At 42.8% G+C, this 23,035-nt stretch overlaps 1 protein-coding gene across 3 annotated transcripts in view; it reads right to left on the reverse strand.

Moving 5' to 3' along the window:
* Dicer1 (dicer 1, ribonuclease III) overlaps window positions 1–22,776 on the reverse strand; it is a 64,253-nt gene extending 41,477 nt beyond the window's left edge. The window contains exons 1-5 of one of the 3 annotated variants that reach the window (XR_007213257.1): window positions 22,481–22,776; window positions 10,766–10,831; window positions 9,810–9,910; window positions 2,073–2,261; window positions 1,343–1,505 (exon numbers count right to left, since the gene is read on the reverse strand). Coding sequence is in view for 2 of the 3 variants with exons in the window: in XM_048362936.1 (XP_048218893.1) it covers window positions 1,343–1,505; window positions 2,073–2,216 (307 nt within the window). In the remaining variant the exon portion in view is untranslated. The remainder of the gene's footprint in view (window positions 1–1,342; window positions 1,506–2,072; window positions 2,262–9,809; window positions 9,911–10,765; window positions 10,832–22,480) is intronic. The other 2 variants (XM_048362936.1, XM_048362937.1) reach the window with 2 other exon arrangements.
* Between the last annotated feature and the right edge of the window lie 259 nt (window positions 22,777–23,035).

Consider the following 23,035-nt stretch of genomic DNA (forward strand, 5'->3'; position numbering starts at 1 on the left):
CATCACCTGTTCCCCATTCCAGTTGGCTTGCTCCAACCTAAGAGGGTCCCTTCCGGCTGGATGACTCAGTCCATATCCACCCCTCCTGATCTCTTCAATAAAACCACACTGTCCACCACAAAGTCAGAAAGTCCCATGTAACAAAGCCCAGAGCCATGCTCAGAAAATCTTTAAGGAAGGGAGAGGAGACTATGGCTATATTGGAACCCTACAGCTCAGGCTAAGAGCTCACATTTTTTATTTTTTATATATAGCCCCAAATCTATAAAAATCAGTAAATCTCACTCAGCATCGAACTTCTAAGAAATATCTAATTTCCTTTCTACAAATGGAGCAGCACAATCATAAATCCAAAAGGCATCTATCTCAAAACCAAGTTCTGACAGTATGAGACTACAGAATCAAGAGCAAACATGACTCTTGGTCAATGTATTTCATTTGAGAGAAATACAGATCAAAACAATGGGAAGAGTACTGTAAGGAAGTAAAATGGTACTTCTAGTAGTAAGAGCTTCAACTCTCTTTACATTTGATGATTTAATATTAAAAAAAATCTGCTGGGGCTGGGGATATGGCCTAGTGGCAAGAGTGTTGGGGATTATTATGGCCTGGGAAAGGCTGCCCTTCCACCAGCCTTGGGACAATAGAAGTCCCTCCCACCTTCTGGCCTCCACCCCTTGGGAGGTGAACACGTGCGTGCCACCATGATGGGGTTGTCCCGCCCACAAAGGGAAGTTTCGTGATGTCACTTGATGAACGTGACCCCTAGCCTATGACTGACCCTTTGGCCAGCCCCCTTTCTTTCCCGCCATTACCTCTATATAAGTGCCCTTCCATATTAAAGTCTTTGAGACGCTTTTCACCACCGCAGCGTGTCCCTGATGCCTTCCTTTTCGCCTCCGCCCTCGGTAACATGTGGGGGGGCTGGGGGGAGGGGAAGCTTCAGCAACCCGTCTTCAACTTAGCGCTTGCCCATGTGAGCACGCCTTTGGCCTTCCGCTGGCGGAGGGCCAGGCTGAGTGCTCTTTCATAGAGTTTGTGGTTACCATTCTCCCCGTGGGGGGAGAAAGGGATCGTCCAGATCCCAACAAAGAGTACCTGCTTCATATACACGAGGCCCTGGGTTCAATTCCCCAGCACCAGATATACAGAAAATGGCCAGAAGTGTCACTGTGGCTCAAGTGGCAGAGTGCTAGACTTGAGCAAAAAGAAGCCAGGGACAGTGCTCAGGCCCTGAGTCCAAGGCCCAGGACTGGCCAAAAAACAAAAACAAAAAATCTGCTTAAGTATAAAGTCACATCCAATTTCCTCCACAGAATTTGAGAAAATAATTTTTTATTACCAGAGTTGACCAAGAACACAGTCCTTTTTCCTTTTCGGTTGAAGTCTCCCCTGATCTGATAGGACAGCTCTTTAGTGAGTAGTACTGCGATAAATGTCTTCCCTGAGCCAGTGTTTAGACACACGATGGTATTGTGATCCAGAGCTGCTTCGAGCAGTTCAACCTAGAGATACGGTGAAGAAAGACATACATTTCTTACCTAAGTACAACACTGAGGATACGAAATTTGGTTTAAATTAGAAAAGTGCACTGTTTTCTAAAATGTTTAGCCAGTAACAAACCAAGAAACAGACAAAGAACAATTTTCTACATCTTTACAGGAGAATATCACGCAGAGGAATAAATGCCTGCTGTAGCAGCTATGCAGGAAGAGTATTTTCACAGAGCATCTACAAGTTCTTCTTTAATTTAAGAATGACTTCTCTCCGTAGCAGGAAGGACTAAACTCATACTAACTGTGGTTCTGCCAGAATATTTTCAAAGCAAACCCAAGTCCTACCCAAATCATTAGAACAGACACACCCAAATTGGATAAGAATGTCACAATACACCTATCAATTACCCAGCAGATGTTAGGAAAGACAAGGACTATTAAAGAACAAGATTTTGAAGGAGAAAACCAAAGAGGGAGGCTGGAAAGGGTAAATGAGTTTTATAAGCTGAGTCAACTATATGCTTCTTTATTCCGTTTTAGTGAAAAATGCTCCAGTATTAGTATTTCCATTAGTACCTGATATTTTCTTGGCGTATAAATGTTATCATGAATTGCTTCTTGTTGCCATGGCAGTCCAAAGAAAGGACCCATTGGTGAGGAAGCAGGGGTCATGAGCTGCAGGCCTGCCATGCTGAGGGGTTGCAAAGCAGGGCTTTTCATTCATCCAGTGTTTCTTTCATTGCATTTTTGTTCTAGCACAGCTTACTACAAAGGGAAAAAGAATACCATTACACAACCATGCAGGGTTAAAACAAAAGAAAGTACAGAAATAAGAGAAACATCAGAATATCATTCCTAGGGGCTTTTCAAATGCTTCTCACAGTCCTTTTAGCTTTCTCTTGATCTAAAAGGACTGCTTTAAAAGTCAAAAATACGGTATCTAACCAGTAACTGTGTACCTGAAATCTTGCCTACAAGAATGAATCAGACCATCGCATGAAGAGGAATGTATATGAAACATGTTGCCGCATTATTATTTAGAAACAACTAAAAAAAAATCAGTAGAAAAATCAGCTAAATAGTTTATAGTATACTTTAAATAAGTTATGGGATATTTAAAATCCATTAAGATTACAATACCTATCTATATTTTCTGACAGAACAGTGTCTATAATATACCTTTAAGATATGTACAATATGCCTTCCTAAACATGTATGTATATATAAGGTATGTAAATATATACATAAATTCCTTGTGAATTCTATATTATTATCGATAATGATACAACATGTGGAAATCACTTAACATGGCGCCTTCACATAATGAAAGATTGGAACACCCAACCTAACTACGAAATTTCATCAAAGGCCATAAACATAAGGTGCTTTACTCAATTGGCAATCCACCAAACTGCATAACCCACCAATCATTTCGATATGTAACTCTGAAATTATACAAAACATGCTACTCAGAAAATGTAATTTGGGGGCTGGGAATGTAGCTTAGTGGTAGAGTGCTTGCCTAGCATGCATGAAGCCCTGGGTTCGATTCCTGAGTACCACATAAACAGAAAAAGCCAGAAGTGGCGCTGTGACTCAAGTAGTAGAGTGCTACCTTGAGCAAAAGAAGCTTTGCTGTACATCCAACTATTACTCTGTAAAACTGGAAAGAATCCAGCTCTTTGTTCCCTGAAAACCAAAAGATTGGACTCTTCCTGACATGCTGAATTTACAAACCAGCTACAAAATGGGGTTAAGTTGTGGTATCTAATCCAACAAACAGTCTCAAGAAGAGTCTCTTTATGCAAGTCCAACACCAATTTCAAAGATTACTTCACTGGAGTAGAAGCTGGCATCCAGCTCCTTCCAAATGCAGTGGCGTGGCGATCATCCCACCCCTCCACCCCCACAACTGAGCATCTCAGCAGGACAGCAAACCATTATTCTTATGGCCCTTCTCAGAGGAAGGATACACACAAAGTATGGCAGAATACTTCATGAGAAATGATGAGCCATTATTTTCCCTGGATCAAAGAACCCGTGTTCCTCATGAGAAGTAATCTCCTCATTTCAACACAACCAAAGCCTTTCACCCCACACCTGGCATCCACATTTCCCAGTTTCTCAGGACTGGTAGGCTCACAGCACCGGCTGCTCTTTCTCACCACAGCTGCCAGGAAGCTCTGTGGGGAAGTCCAGCTCATGCTGACTTCAGATTCAGTCAAGAGGCTGACTTCAGATTCAGTCAAGAGGCGGCCCTGAAGGTCCAGGACTAAGGCAGGCCAGCCATTCACTGCCTGGGGCCACCCTGCACCATTCTCTAGGTGCTGATCTACTTCTTCATGACCACAGCGGCTTGCTGACTGGAACTGTTTGCCCTCAGGCCTGACCGCCCCCTGGCTTCTCATTCAGCACTCACTCTAGGATGGACTGGAAGCCTGAGCCCTGGAGAATGAGCCTAGAAAGGAGGGAGAAGAGAGGGCCGTGATGCAGATGGCTGTGGCCATGATGCAGATGGCTGCACATCTGCCCGCATGCCACATCCCAGGACACCCAGGCCCCAGAGCACCCCTCCTGTTACAACTGTCGCCTTTTCTTTTCAGGTAAGGACAAGAATTAATTCCAGAAAAATACTCTACAAAATCAAAGTGAAGAAAATGCTATGGTTTTAAAGAGGAGGGACTGTATTTGTTAGAATTTCAATGTCATAAAGTGCAAACAACAACAACAAAAAAAGTATGAAAATGTTCCAGATTTAAAAAGACCTTAAGAGGCATGCGCCTGGGAATTACACCTAATACTTAACCTCAGTCTGGATTTTGCATTGCAGGGAAGAACACTATCATAAAAGGAGATTTTTTTTTTTAGGTGACATTGGCTGTCTTAAAGGTGAAGAGAGCGATGTTTTGATGTAGACATGCACAGGAAACATCTCTGCACGCAGCTTCCATTTTCTGGTGTGGGGTGGGTGATGAATCCACATATGCAACACACACGGCATTAGTAAGCAGGGCCCACATATTTTATGGTAGACCTCTGGAATTAACTCATATGTAACTCAAATTTTGAACCCTTTGATCGATATCACCCCACTTCCCTGCCCCTGGTAACTGTCACTCTACTCTGCAGGTAAGAATGCTCATTTTAGATTCCACACAGGATCAAGACCTTACAGTATGGTCTTTCTGTGTTTAGCTTATCTCACCTCCATGCTCATCTATGTCCTTTCTTTCCAGGAACTATATTCCAGAGTGCATTTATCTGTCTTATTGACAGATACTTTTGTTGTTTCGTTATCTTGGCTACTGTGAATAATGCTACATTATACATGCAAATGCAAGTACTTGTTAGCATGCCAATGTAAGTACTTGTTAAGATACCAATCTCATCCATGAAGGATATTACTGAAAACATTTTAAAAACTAGGTGTGGGGTATGGGTCAAGTGGTAGAGTGGCTACCTAGCAAGATCAAGACCCTGAGTTTGAATCCCAGTACAAGAGGAAGACAAAAAGCCCTGTTGCAGGGCTGGAGATATGGCCTAGTGGCAAAGAGTGCTTATCTCGTATACATGAGGCCCTGGGTTCAATTCCCCAGCACCATATATACAGAAAAATAGCCAGAAGTGGCACTGTGGCTCAAGTAGCAGAGTGGTTTAGGCCCTGAGTCCAAGCCCCAGGACTGGCAAAAAAAAAACAACAACAACAAATAAACAAAAAGCCCTGTTGGTAAAAGTGCACCAGTAATAGAACTGAATCTAAGTCGAAACTGAATCTAAGTCAAAGAATATCCTTATTCCTAGGAGATATACACTAGAGTGTTTAGAATAAAGAGCCAAGTTATGGAACGTACTCTCAATAATTCAGAAAAATAAACTACATGCAGAATTACTTAGAGCTAGAAAGAAAAGTGGAGACAGAAGAGAAGGGAAGGAAGGAATAGGCAAGGAGAGGAAGAGAGAAGGGGAGGAAAAGGAAGATAAGGAGAGAGATACTGGAGAAGCAAATTAGGTCACATGGACAAAGCACGTATTTGTTGTCCTATTCTAATTCTTACAACATAAATCTACTATTTTCACTTTTATTCTTGTGCTTGTATACACTGTTGATAAAAACATGCTATTGTTTGAATATCCTGAGGCTATTATGAGCAATACTGAACTGAACATCCATGTAACAACTTCCCTTTGAGATCTGATCTTATGCACAAAGGATTATTTAGTTCCCTGTTCAAATCTGTATTGTCACAGAAATAACCACTCATCACTGGGCACTGGTGGCTCACATTTGTAATGCTACTGTTCATAAAACTGAGATCTGAGGGTTGTGGTTCAAAGCCATCCCTGGCCAAAAAAAAAAAAAAAAAAAAAGTCTGTGAGATTCTTATCTCCAATCAATTGCCAAAAAGTGGGAAGTGGAGTTGTGACTCAAGTGGTAGAGTGCCAGCCTTGAGCACAAACACTCAGGGACAGTGCCCAGGCCCTGAGTTAAAGTCCCAAATCCGACACCAGAAAAAAAAAAAAAAAAAAAAGGAAGAAAGAGAGAGGAGAGGAAAGAGAAAGGGAGAGAGAAAGAGAGAAAAACAATTTACGTCTTACACATCCAGAGGCACCACCTCAGTTGACTTTGTGGCTTCTTTGTACTTCTTCCAAAGTAGGAGTAATTCCCTACCCTGTGTATTCTCAGTTCAAAAGCAACCTGCTAAAATTGCCAAGGACCCAGTTTCTAGATTTTTGCTATCTGCCAGTCACCCAGCCCTAAGTCCATGGGCAAAGGACTCTCCCTTGGCTAGAGGAATTGGTTCGTGCTAATCCAATGGCCAAATGCACAGGACTTTGATTTGATGGATGAGAAAAAAACTTTTTCCTTATGACCAGAGATCAGGAAATAGCTCCATTTGTTGTTGAAATTACTCTACCCTCATGAAAAGACCCAGGCTTAGGATGAAACTAGCACTACAGATAGCATAAATAAAGAAACTGGGTGGGGCTGGGAATATGGCCTAGTGGCAAGAGTGCTTGCCTCCTACACATGAAGCTCTTGGTTCGATTCCCCAGTACCACATATATGGAATACGGCCAGAAGGGGCGCTGTGGCTCAGGTGGCAGAGTGCTAGCCTTGAGCAAAAAGAAGCCAGGGACAGTGCTCAGGCCCTGAGTCCAAGGCCCAGGACTGGCCAAGAAAAAAAAACAAACTGGGTTACTGGTAACAAACCATGAACTGCTACTAGATCTACCAACCTCCAAGTCCAGCCTAACACTGGCCTTGAAAATGACATGAGCTAATAAATTCCCTTACTACCCAAGCTAAGTTGAAATTTCTGCAACTCAAGAACAAATGTAATCCAATTGATATTCCTGTAAGAGGTTTGAGGTTGAAAAAGGAGAGAAAAGAAGGAAATAGAAAAAAAAAAAAACCATAGGGATGGAGGAAAAGAAAAAGGGAAGCCAGGGATGGGACAAAAACAAAGTCTATCAGACCAGAAAAAAAAGAGATAAATACAGTATGACCGCTTCCTCTGTAGAACATTCCCAGCCCAGTGCCACCCACACAGCTAGAGGCTGATTTGGCCTGATGAGGGTGGTTTTTTGTTTTGTTTTCCCACTTTCTGCTCTAGGTAAATCCTTTTATTTATTTTTTTTAAGGGCAAAGGATCAAAGGCTTATTTCGGAAATAAATGGGGGCAATCTGCACAGTTTTTCCTCTCTAGTGAATCAAGAGAAGAAATAATTCTAATTTGAAAACAAAATAATAAGAGCACAAAAGAAAACAGGCTGACCAGGGAAGCTGGTCCAAATTCTAGAGATAAACAACAAGCCCTACTGCTCCTCGGGCCCAGCAGAACCCAAACACCAACGTCACCCCCATATGACCGTCCTATGACCGTCCTATTGCTGGGCTCCTAGTGCGGGCCTATAAGCCAGCAGGTTCAGGGCAGTGCAGGCTAACTTACTGACTGCCCAAGTACGCGGCCTGAGAATAGAGAAGTGCAAATTAACTTGCTGACTGCCCAAACTCTGCTACTTGTATCTCAAAACACACAAGTCATTTCCCCACTTAGGAACAAGACATTTCTCCTACTCTTCCTCACCCCACCATCAGCAGAGTTTGGAGGAGAGGGCAGGTGGCTGGCTACTAAGAATCAATTTGAAAATGAAAGTGACAAAACATCAAACAGCAATGAAAGTATACATTTATCAGCATTTAGGCTCTACATAAAGGAAACAGAAACAATGTTGTACAAGGAAATGTCAACATAGCAAAACAGAAAGGAAACATGTAAGTTACAATCAAAAGTCAACAATTCTATCAGGTTTTTAAAAATGCATGAGCAGCAAAACAAACTATTAGAAAGGAATTTATATATATATATACACATATATATGAATGCTATTAAAATAGGGAATTCAAACACATCCATTTGTAACGGTCCCAAGGATGCCTTGAACACTACCATGTCCTGCTCACAATTACATAACCCCGGCAATCTGTAGCCTCTCCTGAGATCATCTGCCCAGTTTACCAGACTATCCTTGCTACAGCACCATTCAACTCTACCTCACAAATCATCTCTGTCAGCTAGAGGCCTAATACTCCCTAACTGATCACCTAAACATGTTCATACCTGTATTTTAAATCCTATGTGCCCAACCCTATTCACCAACCTATAAACTGAAATATACATCTATAATGTTACAATTCTCACTCAGATAACTTCTCTTAAATTCCTACTCTTTTTTTTTTTTTTTTTTTGGCCAGTCCTGGGGCTTGGACTCAGGGCCTGAGCACTGTTCCTGGCCTCTTTTTGCTCAAGGCTAGCACTCTGCCACCTGAGCCACAGCGCCACTTCTGGCCATTTTCTGTATATGTGGTGCTGGGGAATTGAACTCAGGGCCCCATGTATAGGAGGCAAGCACTCTTGCCACTAGGCCATATCCCCAGCCCCCAAATTCCTACTCTTGCTTTAAAACAATCCATTACACTAGGACATCCTTGCAGGAGCTATGTCTTACATTTAGCCTATCACCCACTATACTGAACCAGCTGGAACATGATAAACAAAAAAATGCAGGTTTAGGTTGAGTGCAGTGGCTCATGCAGCTAATCCAAGCTTGTTGGAAGGTGGAGATAGAAAGATCATGGTTTGAGGTGGGTCTGGGCAAAAAAATACGTCAGCAAAACTTCTTAAATAACAAGTTAGACATAGTATTGCACACCTTTAATCCCAGCTAAATGGGAGTTGCGGGTTGGAGGATCAGTCTGAGGCTGACTCTCAGCAAAATGCATAAGACTCTATCTAAAACAATACCTAAATCAGGAAAGGCTAGAGACATGGTAACTCAAACTCCAGTACCAAAAAAATAAATAAATAAATAAGCAGGCATATAGAAAGAAAACATCACCTGAATGACAGAAGTAGCTTCTACTTGCCTTTCATAGTTACATCGCTTTACATATATTCACACTGACCCACATATATACACACATTATTGGAACACAGGCTTCCAGAGAAAAAGGCATAGACCTCATTCTTCTATCTCAAGTTTCCCATTGTAATGCTCCATATATACATGTAAATTAAACGGATAGGTGAATATCTACACAGTAATGTACTGTGCAGACTCACTAGACAGCTCAATATGTATTTCTAATTGGTCTGGAAATACACATTTACCTCCCTCCTATCAACCCTGACGGGTGGATACCGAAAAGAGGATTTTTATAAGGAAATGAAAGACAACAGTTTAACACTCCCAATTATATTTTCCACAAGGTCATAATATTTAAATTAATTTTCACTCACTTCACATAGGGTATGTAGTCTCAGTATATGTACTTTCGGTCGAGAGAAAGCAAATTCAAAATGTTTAAATCAATAGGTAATCTAATAATGTAAACATAGAAATTTATGATATTTCCAATTCCATGATCTTTTGGAACTTTTAACAGATCTCTTTGAACTTGGCCTTTGTGAAAAGCCCTGAATCCCTGCTGGTAGTAAAAGTTCTACAGTTTCACCGATGAACTGACGATCGTGAACTGCTCTGGTAGTCACTCCTGGTGACTGTTTTTCCATTGCAGGTTTTAAGTTTCTGGTCAAGTAATTTCTAATCAGGAAACCGATGAGGCTGTCTCATAGCTTCCAGTGACTGTCCACTCAGAAATACATGGCAGAGCAACTGTCTAGCATGTGCAAGGCCCTGGTATACATCCTCGGTGCCACAAAAACAAGACAAAACAAACAAAAAGAGGAACAACTTCACACACACACAAATAAACTCTTTCTCCTTCTACATGGTAAAACGCAGCTTTACCGTTTTAGGGTTTGAGGGCTCTGTGTTGCTGTTGTCTGAACTGCATTTTGACATTGTGATAGCAGATTATTGGAAAATCACAGCATGCCCAAGCTTCTGCTCTAAAAATAAATGCAAAAATAGTCAAGTATAAGACTCCTTGTAAACTGAATACACACACCAAAGAACCCACTGAGATGAATAGCTGAATAAAAGGCCATTATTGGTATCAAATTTTAAACAAAAGACACCATATCTTACCCTAACACAAAGAACAAGAGAATAAGCTGCAACAATAGCATGCCAAACTTCCAGAGAAGGCTGGAGAAGCCATCAAGGGAGGATTTCAAATACAATACAAAGAACTCAAAACAGTAGCTTTATTGAGCTTTAGAAATAGAAAAAAGTTCAAAGTATTATGCACTGTTCCTATATTTATATTTACAAACAAAATAAAGAAGGCAACCAGTAGGGGTACATGGCTGAAAATCCAAATAATCTGTTAATAATCTCATACATGCATGAAATTCGACAGCAATCCTAATTTCCCAAAACAAAGTCAAAAACAAATTCAAAGAAAAAATGATTTAAATCTACTGTAGAGGCTCTCCTACAGAATTATTAGTTTGTGAATCAAAGTTCAAGAACACAGTTAACAATGTTAAGGTTGGGGAGCAATTTCAATTGGGAATGCCTCTCCTGGGTGAGATTAGAGAGTATTCCTATGAAAAAAGCAGTGGTCTGTTGGCCACGAGGCAGACTTTTGCCACTGCTCACTGGCTTCCTGTCCTCGCTGACCCACCGGAAGTTCAAGAGGACACACACATAGGCAGTGGTCTCCTCTCACACCTGGCTACTCCCAGCCCTTTACAGAATTACAGATGGAAGGTTTTCACTTCACACACCAAGTGTTCTCCTACGATCTTAACAGATCGACTGGGATACCCTTTACACTACTTTAGTATATACATATTTACCTCAAAATGCTGATTCTAAGTTCTTTCAGAGTTTCCAAGTCTGTATTAATTCATACCCTAGGTAACCTAAAAACAATCAGAGAGAATATTTTAGAAGAGAAAATTCATTCTTTAAAACCCAACCTTCAGAAATTGAATACTTAATCAAACTTTCATATTCACTTAATCAGGATTAAGACCTCTTATAAAATAATTTATCTACTGGGGACAAGAAGATAGTACATTTCTGGAAGGGCAGTTGTTTAAAACGAGTATTGCATTGTAATAAACTGAGGGGAAAAAAAACTTGTTAGCACAATCCAGTTAGATACACAGGAGAACTCTTGGCTTTAGAAATACTTAGCAAACACTCCAGTATGCCGCCGGTGTGCTTTACATACCTTCCCATCTCCAGCATGTCCGCCTGCATCTCCCAAGTTAACTACCTCATCAAGAGTCAAATGACTTCATTCTGTATTGTCCCTTGGTAAGAGGCAAAGAACATGCGCACCAACGAGGCCTGGTGTGTCTTACTATGGATTATTTGATAACTACTGCTAATCATCCAATTGTTTCCCTAAGCAGTAGAGTTTATACATTAGAAAGATAATATAGCAAGTATAACAGTGACCGATGTTGATAATACAAAGCCAATACATGATTTTCTAACCTTTATTCATGACCATGCCTTAAATTAAAAATGTGCCAGATCTTGTTTCGTAGGCTCCTTTAAGATAACTCTGAAATAGACAAGCTACCTATCTAATGCTAAGTTTTAGGCTAAGTTTCGATACAAGCCATGAGAAAACTCATTTAGCACCTAAATGCAGTAGTATCATGTATCTCCTAAAGACCAGTAACAAGACCTTCCAGTGTAGAACTGAAAAGCAGACAGCTTCCTAGAATGAATGTTCAATATGAATTAGCAAAAACTTCTAACTCAATCATTTCAGCATGTGTCAGATTCTGACAAAATTAATTTCCAGATACTATAATCAGATTTCAGCCTATCCTCAAAAAGTCCCATGGTAAGAGAAACACACACACACACACACACACACACACACACACACACACACACACACAAAATGAACACTATGCTTTCACTAAAAATCTTTGAAGGGCTTAAGTTACTAGGACCAAAAGTGTCCTGGGAGATCCGAAGCATTCTTTTAACTGCGACCAAGTGTAGTCACCGCAGGCATCATGGCTATAGACAGGTTATGTGGCAGAAGGGCAAATACAAGGTAAAAAATAAAAGCAAACCCCTCCCTGTTGGAAGTGAGAGGAAGAAAACTCTGCCTTTTCCTTTTCCGGAATTTCTTTCTCCACCTTTGGTGGAACTATAAAGCTCTGGAGTCACAATTCTAGAAGGTATCTTCAAGTATCAGGAAGGTGATACTGCATTTCCCACTTTGCTAGCACAGGATGGGCCTAATCTGTCACCTGACTCCAAACTATGAAGCCTTCCACTGAAGAAGGTCCACAGTGAGAATTAAGGGAAAATTATGTAAGAGCCTTTCAAATTAAGGTGGGGAGGTGAAGGGAGAACTTAGCTCCAATGCCAGCTTGCTGCTAAGGCATGAAAAGAGCAGGACATTTTTATTACAGTGAGACCATGAAAAGGTCTTAGTTCAACTCTAAAGAAAAGGTCTGGGGGTGTGGATCAGTAGTAGAGGAAGAACATTCACCCAATTTATGTTCAATTCCTGTGTCCAGTAATTTCATTTTCCTTAAATCTTTATGCATTTTAAGTTATCCTACAATTCAGAAATGTATTATTTTTAGAACTGAGGAATAAACTTTCAACTTCCTGCGGAAGTTGAAAGTGGCTTAAGTAGTAAGAGTGCCCGCTGAGTAAGTATGAGTTCAAATCCATATTGCCAAAAAAAAGAAAAGACCATTTAAAAAGAAAGCTCCCCTCCTAAACCATTAAATGGTAAACTATTCAACATATGTCATGTAAACCACTGATCCTCAGATCCTCAGCCCTTCTGTCCACACATTCCTCTATGAACCCAATGAACTTCGGGGGTTTTCTAAATCTGTAACATAAATGTTATTGTGTTTACATTTCAACATAATCATGCCTAAAATTAGATTTGTCCAAAAGTGAAGATGAACATAAGTCAAATACCACTTTAACAAATTCCATCCATCTAATTCTCCACATGGAAAAGATCTCCATACGGACATACTTTATCAAGATAAATTAAAAAATTATTTAAGAAAAATGGGCCCAACGCTGATGGCTTAGCTCACACCTGTAATCTTAGCTACTCAGGAGGCTGAGATCTGAGGATCACAGTTCAAAGACAGCCCAGGCAGAAAAGTCCATAAGACTCATGTCTAATTAACCACCAGAAACCTGGAAGTGGCGCTGTGGCTCAAAATGGAGAGTGCTAGCCTTGAGCACAAGAGTTCAGGGACAGCACCCAGGCCTTGAGTTCAAGGGTCATGACCACCACCAACAACAAATACACCAATACCCTCCACCTCCCTCCACTAACCCACAAAGACACAGACTGGCCAGTTTTGTTTCGAGAGAGGTTAAGTACCTAATGCATCACCAGCTTTCATGGTAGGTTTTAGGGTTAACACAATTCCACATCTCTCTACCTCACTCTTCAGCAACAAGTTGTAGATTTGTTTTATTCAATGTGACTATCCTGTGCTCATCTTTTACACCAAACAAATACCCACATGGAAAATGAGTTTCATTTTCTGTACATTAAGATAGTGTAATGAGAAAAATACTAACAAGGATTGATCATGAAAGAACAGGAACCTAGAGACCACCTAAACATTTCCCATGTCCAGGCAATAACCTCACAGCTGCTGGGCCACCTGCTGTCGGCCCTCCTCAGGATACCACAAGTGACCCCCAAGAGATAGGCACTCCATCCCGACCCCAACACTCCACAGTCCATGTTCACTCCCCATAAAACCTCCACCACTTGACTCCCCATGTGGGCTGTCTACAACCACCCAAGTCAGGGCTTAATGACATCCACTGCTCTATCTATAGTCACTATTATCACCATCTCTCCCCAAAGACTGTGAAGATCTTTACTTATATGCACACTGGCTACCACAGTTAGGAGTTTCACTTGTTTGATTTTTATCTTACTGTAAATTTATGAAGACATGGTTTGGAATATAGAAGAAATATATTATTACAGATTAACTCTAACATCTACTAAGTTAAAACAGCTTTTTGTAATTAAAATACTAAACTCGATTTAGTATTGAAAAGAACTTAGAACAACTGTAACAGTTTATCAAGTTTATGTATGTCCTCATCCTTAGTCCAAGCCCAAAGAAGGGCTAGCTAAAAATGGCCAAACCTGGGGAGGCACGGTCTATGGAAGGATCCTCTTTCTAGCTGGATGTTATCTCACACCTGTAATTTAGCTTCTCAGGAGGATGGGAACTGAGGATCCCAGTTCAAAGCCAGCCCAGGCAGGAAATGTCCAAGACTCTTACCTCCAGCTAAGGTCAGAAGTGGAGCCATGGCTTAAGTGGTGGAGTGCTAGTCTTCAGCAAAGAAAGCTAAGGGACAACATCCAGCTTCCAGTCCAAGCCCCAGTACTAGCACCAGAAAATAATAAAAAGAGGATCTTCTTTCTAGTCTTCCTCAGAAAGCACCTAACCACTAAAGTTTCTCTTCTCTATTAGTGCAAAGGGTCCTGATTCAAACCTTAAAGATGCTTCAAAAAGCAATTTAAAGTTCTTAAATGTTACAAGTGTAACTGAGAAACCAAGTAGTCAGAAAACATTTCAACTTCTAGCTACTTGGGAGGTTGAGAAGGATCAGAAAAGGTCACCAGACCTCTCTTCTCAACCCATAGCTGGTACAAACCTGTCACTCCAAGTTTCACAGAAGCTGAAATAGGGAGGATCAGATAGGAAGTCTGAAAGATTCTCCATAGAAGGAAAGCTAGATGCAGTGGTTCACACCTGTGATCCCATTAGCACAGGAGACCTAAAGCAGGCTCATCACAGCTCAGACGCAAACTATTTTCTAAGTAAACCTTATCCTAAAAATAACCAGCAAAACCCAGCATAGTTCAATGGGATCACAACAGCCTAGCAGGCTCAAGACCCTGAGTTCAAATCCTAGTACTGACAAATTAATTATTTCTGGTAAAATTATCGATGTGCAATTAAATGTAACCAAAACCACGTGCAATTAAATGTAACCAAAATGACAGAACAATCACCATCACACTAGTAACTAAGGCAAGCATCATTAACAGACACCAAAACTAACGGATAAAGATGACCAAAAAAGTAACCTAGTTTGAAAGTCTCCCTGCACAGATTATATGAACAATTACAACGAGAACTGCTGTTTTCCCACTGTTTTACACAGTAGAAAAACCTGGAAACTCTAAGGTCAAAGTGACAAAGAGCCTCTGTATTAAGACAAAATGGCATATGTTCCATGCAACCTTCCTACCACTCATGTAAAATGTAACCATAAGGAAATGTAAAAAACAAATCTAAGGTTCACTTCACAAAACAGGTGGCTTATACTCTTCCAAAATGTCAGTATTACAAAAGACAAAAACTGAGAAACTTCCAGACTAAGTCAGGTGACCTGACAGTGAAATGAATGCACAATCCTGGACTAAGTCTGCACAACACCTTCTTTCTCCAGTGAAATAAGAAGTATTATTTTAAGAGAAATTATTATTATAAAAGGCTCCCACACACAGTAAAATAACATAGATAAACTTATAGAAACTACAACCGACCATTCATAAGCACTTTTGACAGAGCATTTGTTGTTTAAAGTATAACTTGTATAGCGTGTGTGTGTGTGTGTGTGTGTGTGTGTGTGTGTGTATTCTCTAGGGTTACAAGTTGAGAACATTTCTTTGTCATCTAAAATATATCAAATTAGTTTTTAAATACATAATTTGTATATATTATATATTTATATATTATTTTTGTGTATTTACCTCTATTATGCACACATATTTTAACAACTAATGATAAAGAGCACTTAAGAAAATTACTTACGTCCCAGTTCTTAGCCCAAGTATGGTCTCAACAGGTCCTAGAACCCTCAGATGTTCAGTAACAGAAAGCTAGTGGTTTACATAAACTTAGTAAACTCTCCTTCAAGAGGCCTGTCGTATGTCAGTGGAAATTGTGTCTTATAAACATACCACAAAGGAAAGCACTGTTCAATGCCTTCACCTATTTGTTTGAAGAAGGTTGGAAACTAAAGAGCACATAGTACATAGCAGTACAGAATCAGTCCTACTAGTTCTACTGGTCAGACATTCCCGTTGCTTGAAATCCAGTTCAGTGTTACTTCTCGCTCCACATGGCACTTCTGTGCCATCTTAGGTTGTTCTGTTATTTTTAATCCACAGAATTCTGCCTTGTCCTTAAAGCACTCCAATTCTGATTCATCTAAGATGACTTGAGAGTGTTATATAACACACAGCAATGAAGAATTCGAATTTAGGGTTTCCATTTTTTTAAATTCCTCCTTTTAATGTCTAGTTATACAATAGGCATAACCCTGAAAAATGGGCATGTGTATACAGTAGTATATACATAATGTATGTGTATACAGTAGTATACACATAATGTAATAAACATTTAAAAGGATAGTCCAAGGCGCCTACCCGATGGCTCTCTCGGTGGGTTCCTTTCCCTTTGCCATACTGACCAGCTGGAAAGTTTGAAAGGTTCTGTCAGACTCTCATAAGCTAACAAACACAACACTGATCTAGGAGTGGAGACAGAAAATTTACTTGTTGCTCCCAGACCCGATCACCCCCAGGCAAGCCTTACTTCCCAGGGGTTTCCCCCACATTTTCCTGCCCAGAATTCCACTCCTGCTCAGGACTCCATCCTGCTCACTATTTTCAAACCTCAGTGCTTGAAAAGGCAATGACAGCTGCATGTTTACACACTCAGACTACTTTCTGTGCATGAAACAGAGGTGTCCCTGAACTATACAGGCTTTCCAGAAATGACTGACAGTAAGACATTTTTCTCATTATACTTCTGAGAAAATTAAAACCAAGTCTAGAAAAGTGCAGGGTAAATTGTCCTTAGTCATAAATTGAGTTCACTGAAGTTAAGTTCAAACCAAAATGAAACCTAGGTTTCTTTCCGGGGGGAGGGAGAAGTCTGGGTCTCACTACAAAACCGAAGCTGGTCTTGAACTAGTGATCCTCCAGCTTTAGCCTCCTAAGTGCTAGAATTATCACCAAGCTCAACTTGAACATAGGTATCTTAATCACAGCTTATTTTATGCCATTGGTTCAGTTCCATTAATGACTTGTACCTCTGGATTATCTGGAACTTTTTTTATTTTATACTGCTAGGATCAAACCCAGGATTAGGCAAGGATCTACCGCTAAACTATATCCACAGCCCCCAAAAGGCAATTTTTAAACTGAGATCCTTCTTATTATGAGTCAAACATTTTCCAAAACTCTAGATGAATTAACTGGTTTATTTCCTAACCACAAGAGAACTTTTTCCAAATATGTTTTTTGTAACTCATTTGCTTTTATTATATATTTAAGTGATACTGAACTGTCACTTAAGAAGCAATTGGAAGCTAGGAGCCAGTGACTCCTGCCTGTAATCCTAGCTGCTAAGGAGGCTGAGACCTGAGGGTCCAAAGCCAGCCTGCAACTAACTACCAAAAGGCCAAAATGGGGCTGTGACTCAAAGTTGTAGAGCACTAGCCTACCCCTCAGGAACAGTGATAGCTCAGGGACAGTGCCCAGGCCCTGAGTTCAAGCCCCAGGGGGTCACGCACGTGTGACCCCACACACACAAAATTGGGGCTAGGCCACATGAACCGCAAAAGTCTACAATACCAATAAATCTCCAATTGTCACAGCAACTGTGCCCCGTGATTCATCACCTCTTTGTAACGTTTCTACACAGTCATACGTACATCCCAAATGGAGGAGCAAGTGACAACTCAGAGTAGTAGTACTCTTTCTACACATGCTAATATGTAAGCAATTTTATTCCACACAACTCTGTGAAGCCCCAAAAACTTCAAAAAGTATTACACAAAGATATCTAATGTATTTACCCAACAATACTAGGTACCTCCTATAGGCCAGGCCCTGTCCTGGCAGAGGCCATGCAGGGACACCTTATTCTCAGTCTTCTATACTGTCCCAGCCAAGAGCACTAATGTCACTGCAAACCCAAAACCCAGAACCCCAAGGCCCAACTTGAGTCTGTCACATTTTATTTCTGGTAACAGTCATGCTGACATTCTCAGACAATGTTTTGTGGCATACACTCTAATAGTGTGTAAGTGGTGGTTAGCTGAGTACTAACAACTTTAGGTAAATGGGAAAGCCATTTTGTACTTGGAATTTAACAAATTCAAGGGCTGGGGATGTGGCTTAGTGGTAGAGCGCTTGCCTAGCATGCATGAAGCCCTGGGTTCGATTCCTCAGCACCACATAAACAGAAAAAGCCAGAAGAGGCGCTGTGGCTCAAGAGGAAGAGTGCTAGCCTTAAGCAAAAGGAAGCCAGGGACAGTGCTCAGGCCCTGAGTCCCAAGCCCCAGGACTGGCAAGAGAGAGAGAAAGAGAGAGAGTGCGAGAGAGAGAGAGAGCACTCATTCCACTAGAACCAAGTACATCTACCTCATTATGCTTTTTCATTAAGCCTGAAGATTTTATCCAGTTTCTCTACAACTGCATGTGAAATGTATTTCTGTCATCTATAAGATGACCATACACTCTCCACATTGCTGTTATTTTAAGCGGACATTAATTATTCTTCCTAACAAAGAGATGTCTCCTCTTAATTGGTACACTTCCTTTCATTAATCAATGCCAATTAGAGTTAATCCCATTTCCTCTTTAACTCTGGCAAATTAAAACAAAAGGAAGTTTAATTACATGTGGGTCCTGAGCTATCCCTTCCCTAAGCTCCTCACCTAGTTCTCTCCCTCCACACCCCTTGTCACCAACCCTTATTGGTATTTTTTTTTTTTTTTTTTGGCCAGTCCTGGGCCTTGGACTCAGGGCCTGAGCACTGTCCCTGGCTTCCTTTTGCTCAAGGCTAGCACTCTGCCACTTGAGCCACAGCACCACTTCTGGCCGTTTTCTATATATGTGGTGCTTGGGAATCGAACCCAGTGCTTCATGTATATGAGGCAAGCACTTTTGCCACTAGGCCATATTCCCAGCCCTTTTCGTGGTCTTCTAAAACATGATTCTCTCATGATAAGGGCAGGTTATCAAGTATTAAATAGTTGTCTCTGCAGAGAAAGTTCAAATGTTAGCCAGAAACTGTTAAGAAATGAAAATTGGGTTTGGTAAATATCAACTAATCAGAAAATAAGAACGAAAAGGTCCACCCATAGGCGTGAGAGGGAGAATATTAAAGAAGTAAAGCTACCAACTGAAGATTACACTGTACTTAAGAAAGTCTGCAGAGAGCCCTGTCCATCAGAGCTATAATAGTATACATGCCAGCATGTAGGAGGAACTAAACTCTAGAGTGCCCAATAATGCAGAGGAAAAGGTAAAATAAATCACGCGGATCCAATCTTCTATTTTTAAAAAAAATTAAAAAGAGACCTCACCAGTTCCTTCCTATGGTGTTCGCCAGAGCACATCACTCTATGTTTGATCAAGTGAAAGAATTCAGCCATATGCACACCAAGGCATGTGATAGAAACCAAGACCATTTTTTAAAAAAGAGAAATTCCTAGTTTTCAAAAGGGTTTTAGTCTTTTATTAACACATAGGAACTGTTTGCAGCATTAAAAACCAGAAGAATCCTAAGAAAACTTACACTGCAGTAAGTCCTGAGTCCAGTGTTTTGAGGACCAAGAACCAATGCGGGGTCTATTACCAAAGAGGAAAAGCAGGGACACGAATAGAAACTATTTGTGTATCTATGTTCCCAGGAGTATTGTTCAGATCAGTCAAAAGAGAGGTCAAGTGGCCACTAACACATGAATGATGAACGGAGAAGGCACCTACAGAAGCTCTTCCACCAGGTCAGGAGTCAAGAAGCCCATGGTACACTAAGTGGAAAATGTATGTGACAGACCTATCCTACCAAACTCCCTAGCTTAGCTAGTATGGTTTGTAGACCCTTGTGATCATGTGAGTGACTAGGACACATCATTCCTTCCAGTGTAGGCCAGGAAAGGATCAAATTGGAGGGATCCAAATCTGAAGTTCAGGTTCTACAGAATATGTATTGCTAAAACTTTTTAAGTCATCATACACTAGGGATCAGATAGAATATCATTCAGTCTTCAAAAGAAGAAAGTAACATGCTATGAATTACTGTACCCTCAAGGCAAGTTGGGTAGGAAAGGACAATTACTGTATGATTCCATTTAGATGACATTACCAGAGCAGTAAGATTCATAAAGAAGTAGAATAGAGGTTGCCTAAGGGTGGAGCACAGTGACAGCGGAGCTTAATGTTAATGGGTAGACTTTCAATTAGGGAAGAAGAAAAAATGGTGTCAATTCACTCAATTTTAAGTGTACTGAATTGTAGGTTAAAACAGCTAAAGGCATAAGGTATTTACATTAAAAATAAAAAAGAATGTGAAGTAGTGAGGAGAACACCTGAGGTTAGACAGAGCTTCCCGCACTTCCCAGGAACTTGAGCACCCGCACCCGCCACGGGTTTTCTCTGAGATACCACGCAGTGCAAAGACCATGAAGCCACGCTTCAGACTAGCTCTGCCACATCCACATTCCCAACTCAGGGAGGACCATGATCTTGGTGTCCTACTTTATTTGTCGGTCACATTTAGGAGGTGATGGAGTGAGAATGTATAGATGGGCCTGACACGTCTTTACACACAATAAGGAAGCACTAACCGTTTCTCTTATCTCTCTGCTCAGGTGAGCATGTTAAGATCACAGAGAGACGTTCTACGAAAACCTGTTTCCTCAAATGAAACAAGCATCTTCCACGACAGACAAAAGCAGAGAATAAAATATCCTAATGCAGTAAGTCCACTGCAAGTACCACCTGTCACATAATGCCACAGTGTCACTCCCAAATAAGAATCGTGAGCCCCTAAATGTCTTCTAGGACCATGTCAATCAACATCAACAACAGCAGAACCACCAATCTGCACAGCAAACACACAGAGCCACAGGCACAATCCATCTTAAGACCTGATCTACAGTGATGATAGTGACATGGGAAGGAAACCCTTACTGAAGCCATTTCAAGAACAAGTCTCTTGACCCCCAAGTTAAATGGACTACTTCGGCTTTTCCTAAAACATGTTAGTGACATGAGTAAATATATAAACTTTGCATTACCTGGCAACCACATTAAAAGCAACGTTGCTATTGAGTTTTACATAATGTGCTCTAAATGAGGTTTGAAAGTAATTATATATGTATGGATGTATGTATACTTTATCGGTAATATACAGAGTGCCACAGGGAGTAAAACAGACTGATTATTCCAGAACTCATTTTCCAAAGACTAATGATGTCAACAGTTACAATTTGTTAGAAGAATTTCTCTTTCAATGAATTACATGAACTCTTGGTAAAGGTAGGTATTTTTCCTTAGAAGATTTAATATTTACACCAATACACGCCCAGCTTACTTAACCCTTTTTTAGAGCACGGTTGGGGTGGGAGGGTGGGCTAGCTCAAGTGGTGGGCCACCTGACAGGCAAGCAAGAGGCTGAGTTCAAACCCCAGCACCATTCCCCCTAAAAGACGCATTTTCTGAAACCTTTTTGTCCAAGTTGCCAAACTCTTAACCTGAGCCCCCTTCCATTGTCTCGACAACTGCCAATCACAACTGTAAGGATTCGGAAATACCTTCTTCTCAGATAAAGGTTTTTTAAAGCCTGACCATCCAGAGAACAAGACATGTCATGTCTGACAGTAACTAATTACTTGAACCACCGCAGACGGGGAAGCCCCAATGCATCCAATTTTTTGCAAATTTTCAAGATACAAGTTCTGTCCTGCAGGCAAAATCCTGAGCGCGGCTCGGCTTTGCGAGACAGTCCACATTCTTCCGACGGGCCAACCTAAAACGCACTGGTTTTGTTTTGTTGTGGTGGTTGTTCTGTTGTTTTACCACTCACCCCCCCCCCCCCCCGCCCGAGATTTAAAAGCACCGCAAAGCCTCCTCTTGCAAGGTCCCGGCACAAAAACATCCGAGGGGAGGGGCAAAAGATGGCCTCGGCCACCCGCCCCGCCGGGGCCAGATCTGGTCACCTGCCAAGAAACACATGGTCCTTCCAGCGAGGGCCCCGGGGCCAGCGCTGTGCCGCCGGCCCCGCGCCCGCCTCGGCCTTCCGCGGGGGTCCTGGGCAGGCCCGGATCGCTCTCGGGACTCCGGTCCGGCGCGGTCACGCCGGGTGTTCGGCACCAGCTTCGTGCGCAGAGCCCGATCTGTCAAAAACCCGGGTCCGGTCGGGGTGGGGTGGCGGTGAGGACGCGGCTGCCTCGGTGCGGGAGGCATCGGCGCCGGCGCCGGGAACCGCGGGATCGGAGGAGCCGGGGTCGGCCGGCGCCGGTCCCGCAGGCCGCGCGCGGCGCTGCCCCGGCCCCGCAGGCCGCGCCATCCGCGCTCCGGGGCTCCGCGAGTCCGGGGTCCGCGTCGCGGCCTGCGGCGGGCTCCGCGCAGCCCGGACCCGGGCGCCCACGCGGGCCTGGCGCGGAGGCGGAGCCGCCCCCGCCCCGGACACAAAGCCGGCCCCGCGGGGAACCCGCCTCACCTGCAGCACGAGCGCCGCGGGCCTTCCAGAACCATCCGGACCCCGCTCCGGCGCGCGCGTCACAGCCCAGGCCTCCCGGTGCCGCCCGGCGCCGCCGCCGCCGCCGCCATTTCCTGCCGCTCGCCGTCGCCACGCTCCCGCTGTCAGGTTACTCCATTCACCTGGGCCCGGGAGCAGCCCGCGCCGCGCCGCGCCGCGCCTCGACCCCTCCCGCCGGAGCCTGCGGAGACTGCGCAGCGCCCGGCTCGCCCGCAGCCCGCGCTCGGCCCGCGGCGACGGCGCACACGCGCTTGGAGAATCCCACCGAGTCGCTCCGCCGCTCCGCGCCCCCCACGCTCCGCTCAGCCCCGCGGCCGCATGAGAGCGGGCCTGCGATTGGACGGCGCGCCGCGGTGAAAGGTTAACCCCGGCTCGCTGGCCACTGAGGAGCCGGGACACAGCGGGCGTGGGACGGAGGCCGCTGAGGCGGCGTTTGCGGCCCAGCGCGGAGACACGGCGGCCCGGACGACCCGGCGTCCGGGCCGGCGGTGCCTGCTCGGCCTGGCGCGCTCGGCC

Source organism: Perognathus longimembris, chromosome 14 (genome assembly GCF_023159225.1).
Source record: "Perognathus longimembris pacificus isolate PPM17 chromosome 14, ASM2315922v1, whole genome shotgun sequence".
In the NCBI taxonomy this organism is placed as follows: domain Eukaryota; kingdom Metazoa; phylum Chordata; class Mammalia; order Rodentia; family Heteromyidae; genus Perognathus; species Perognathus longimembris.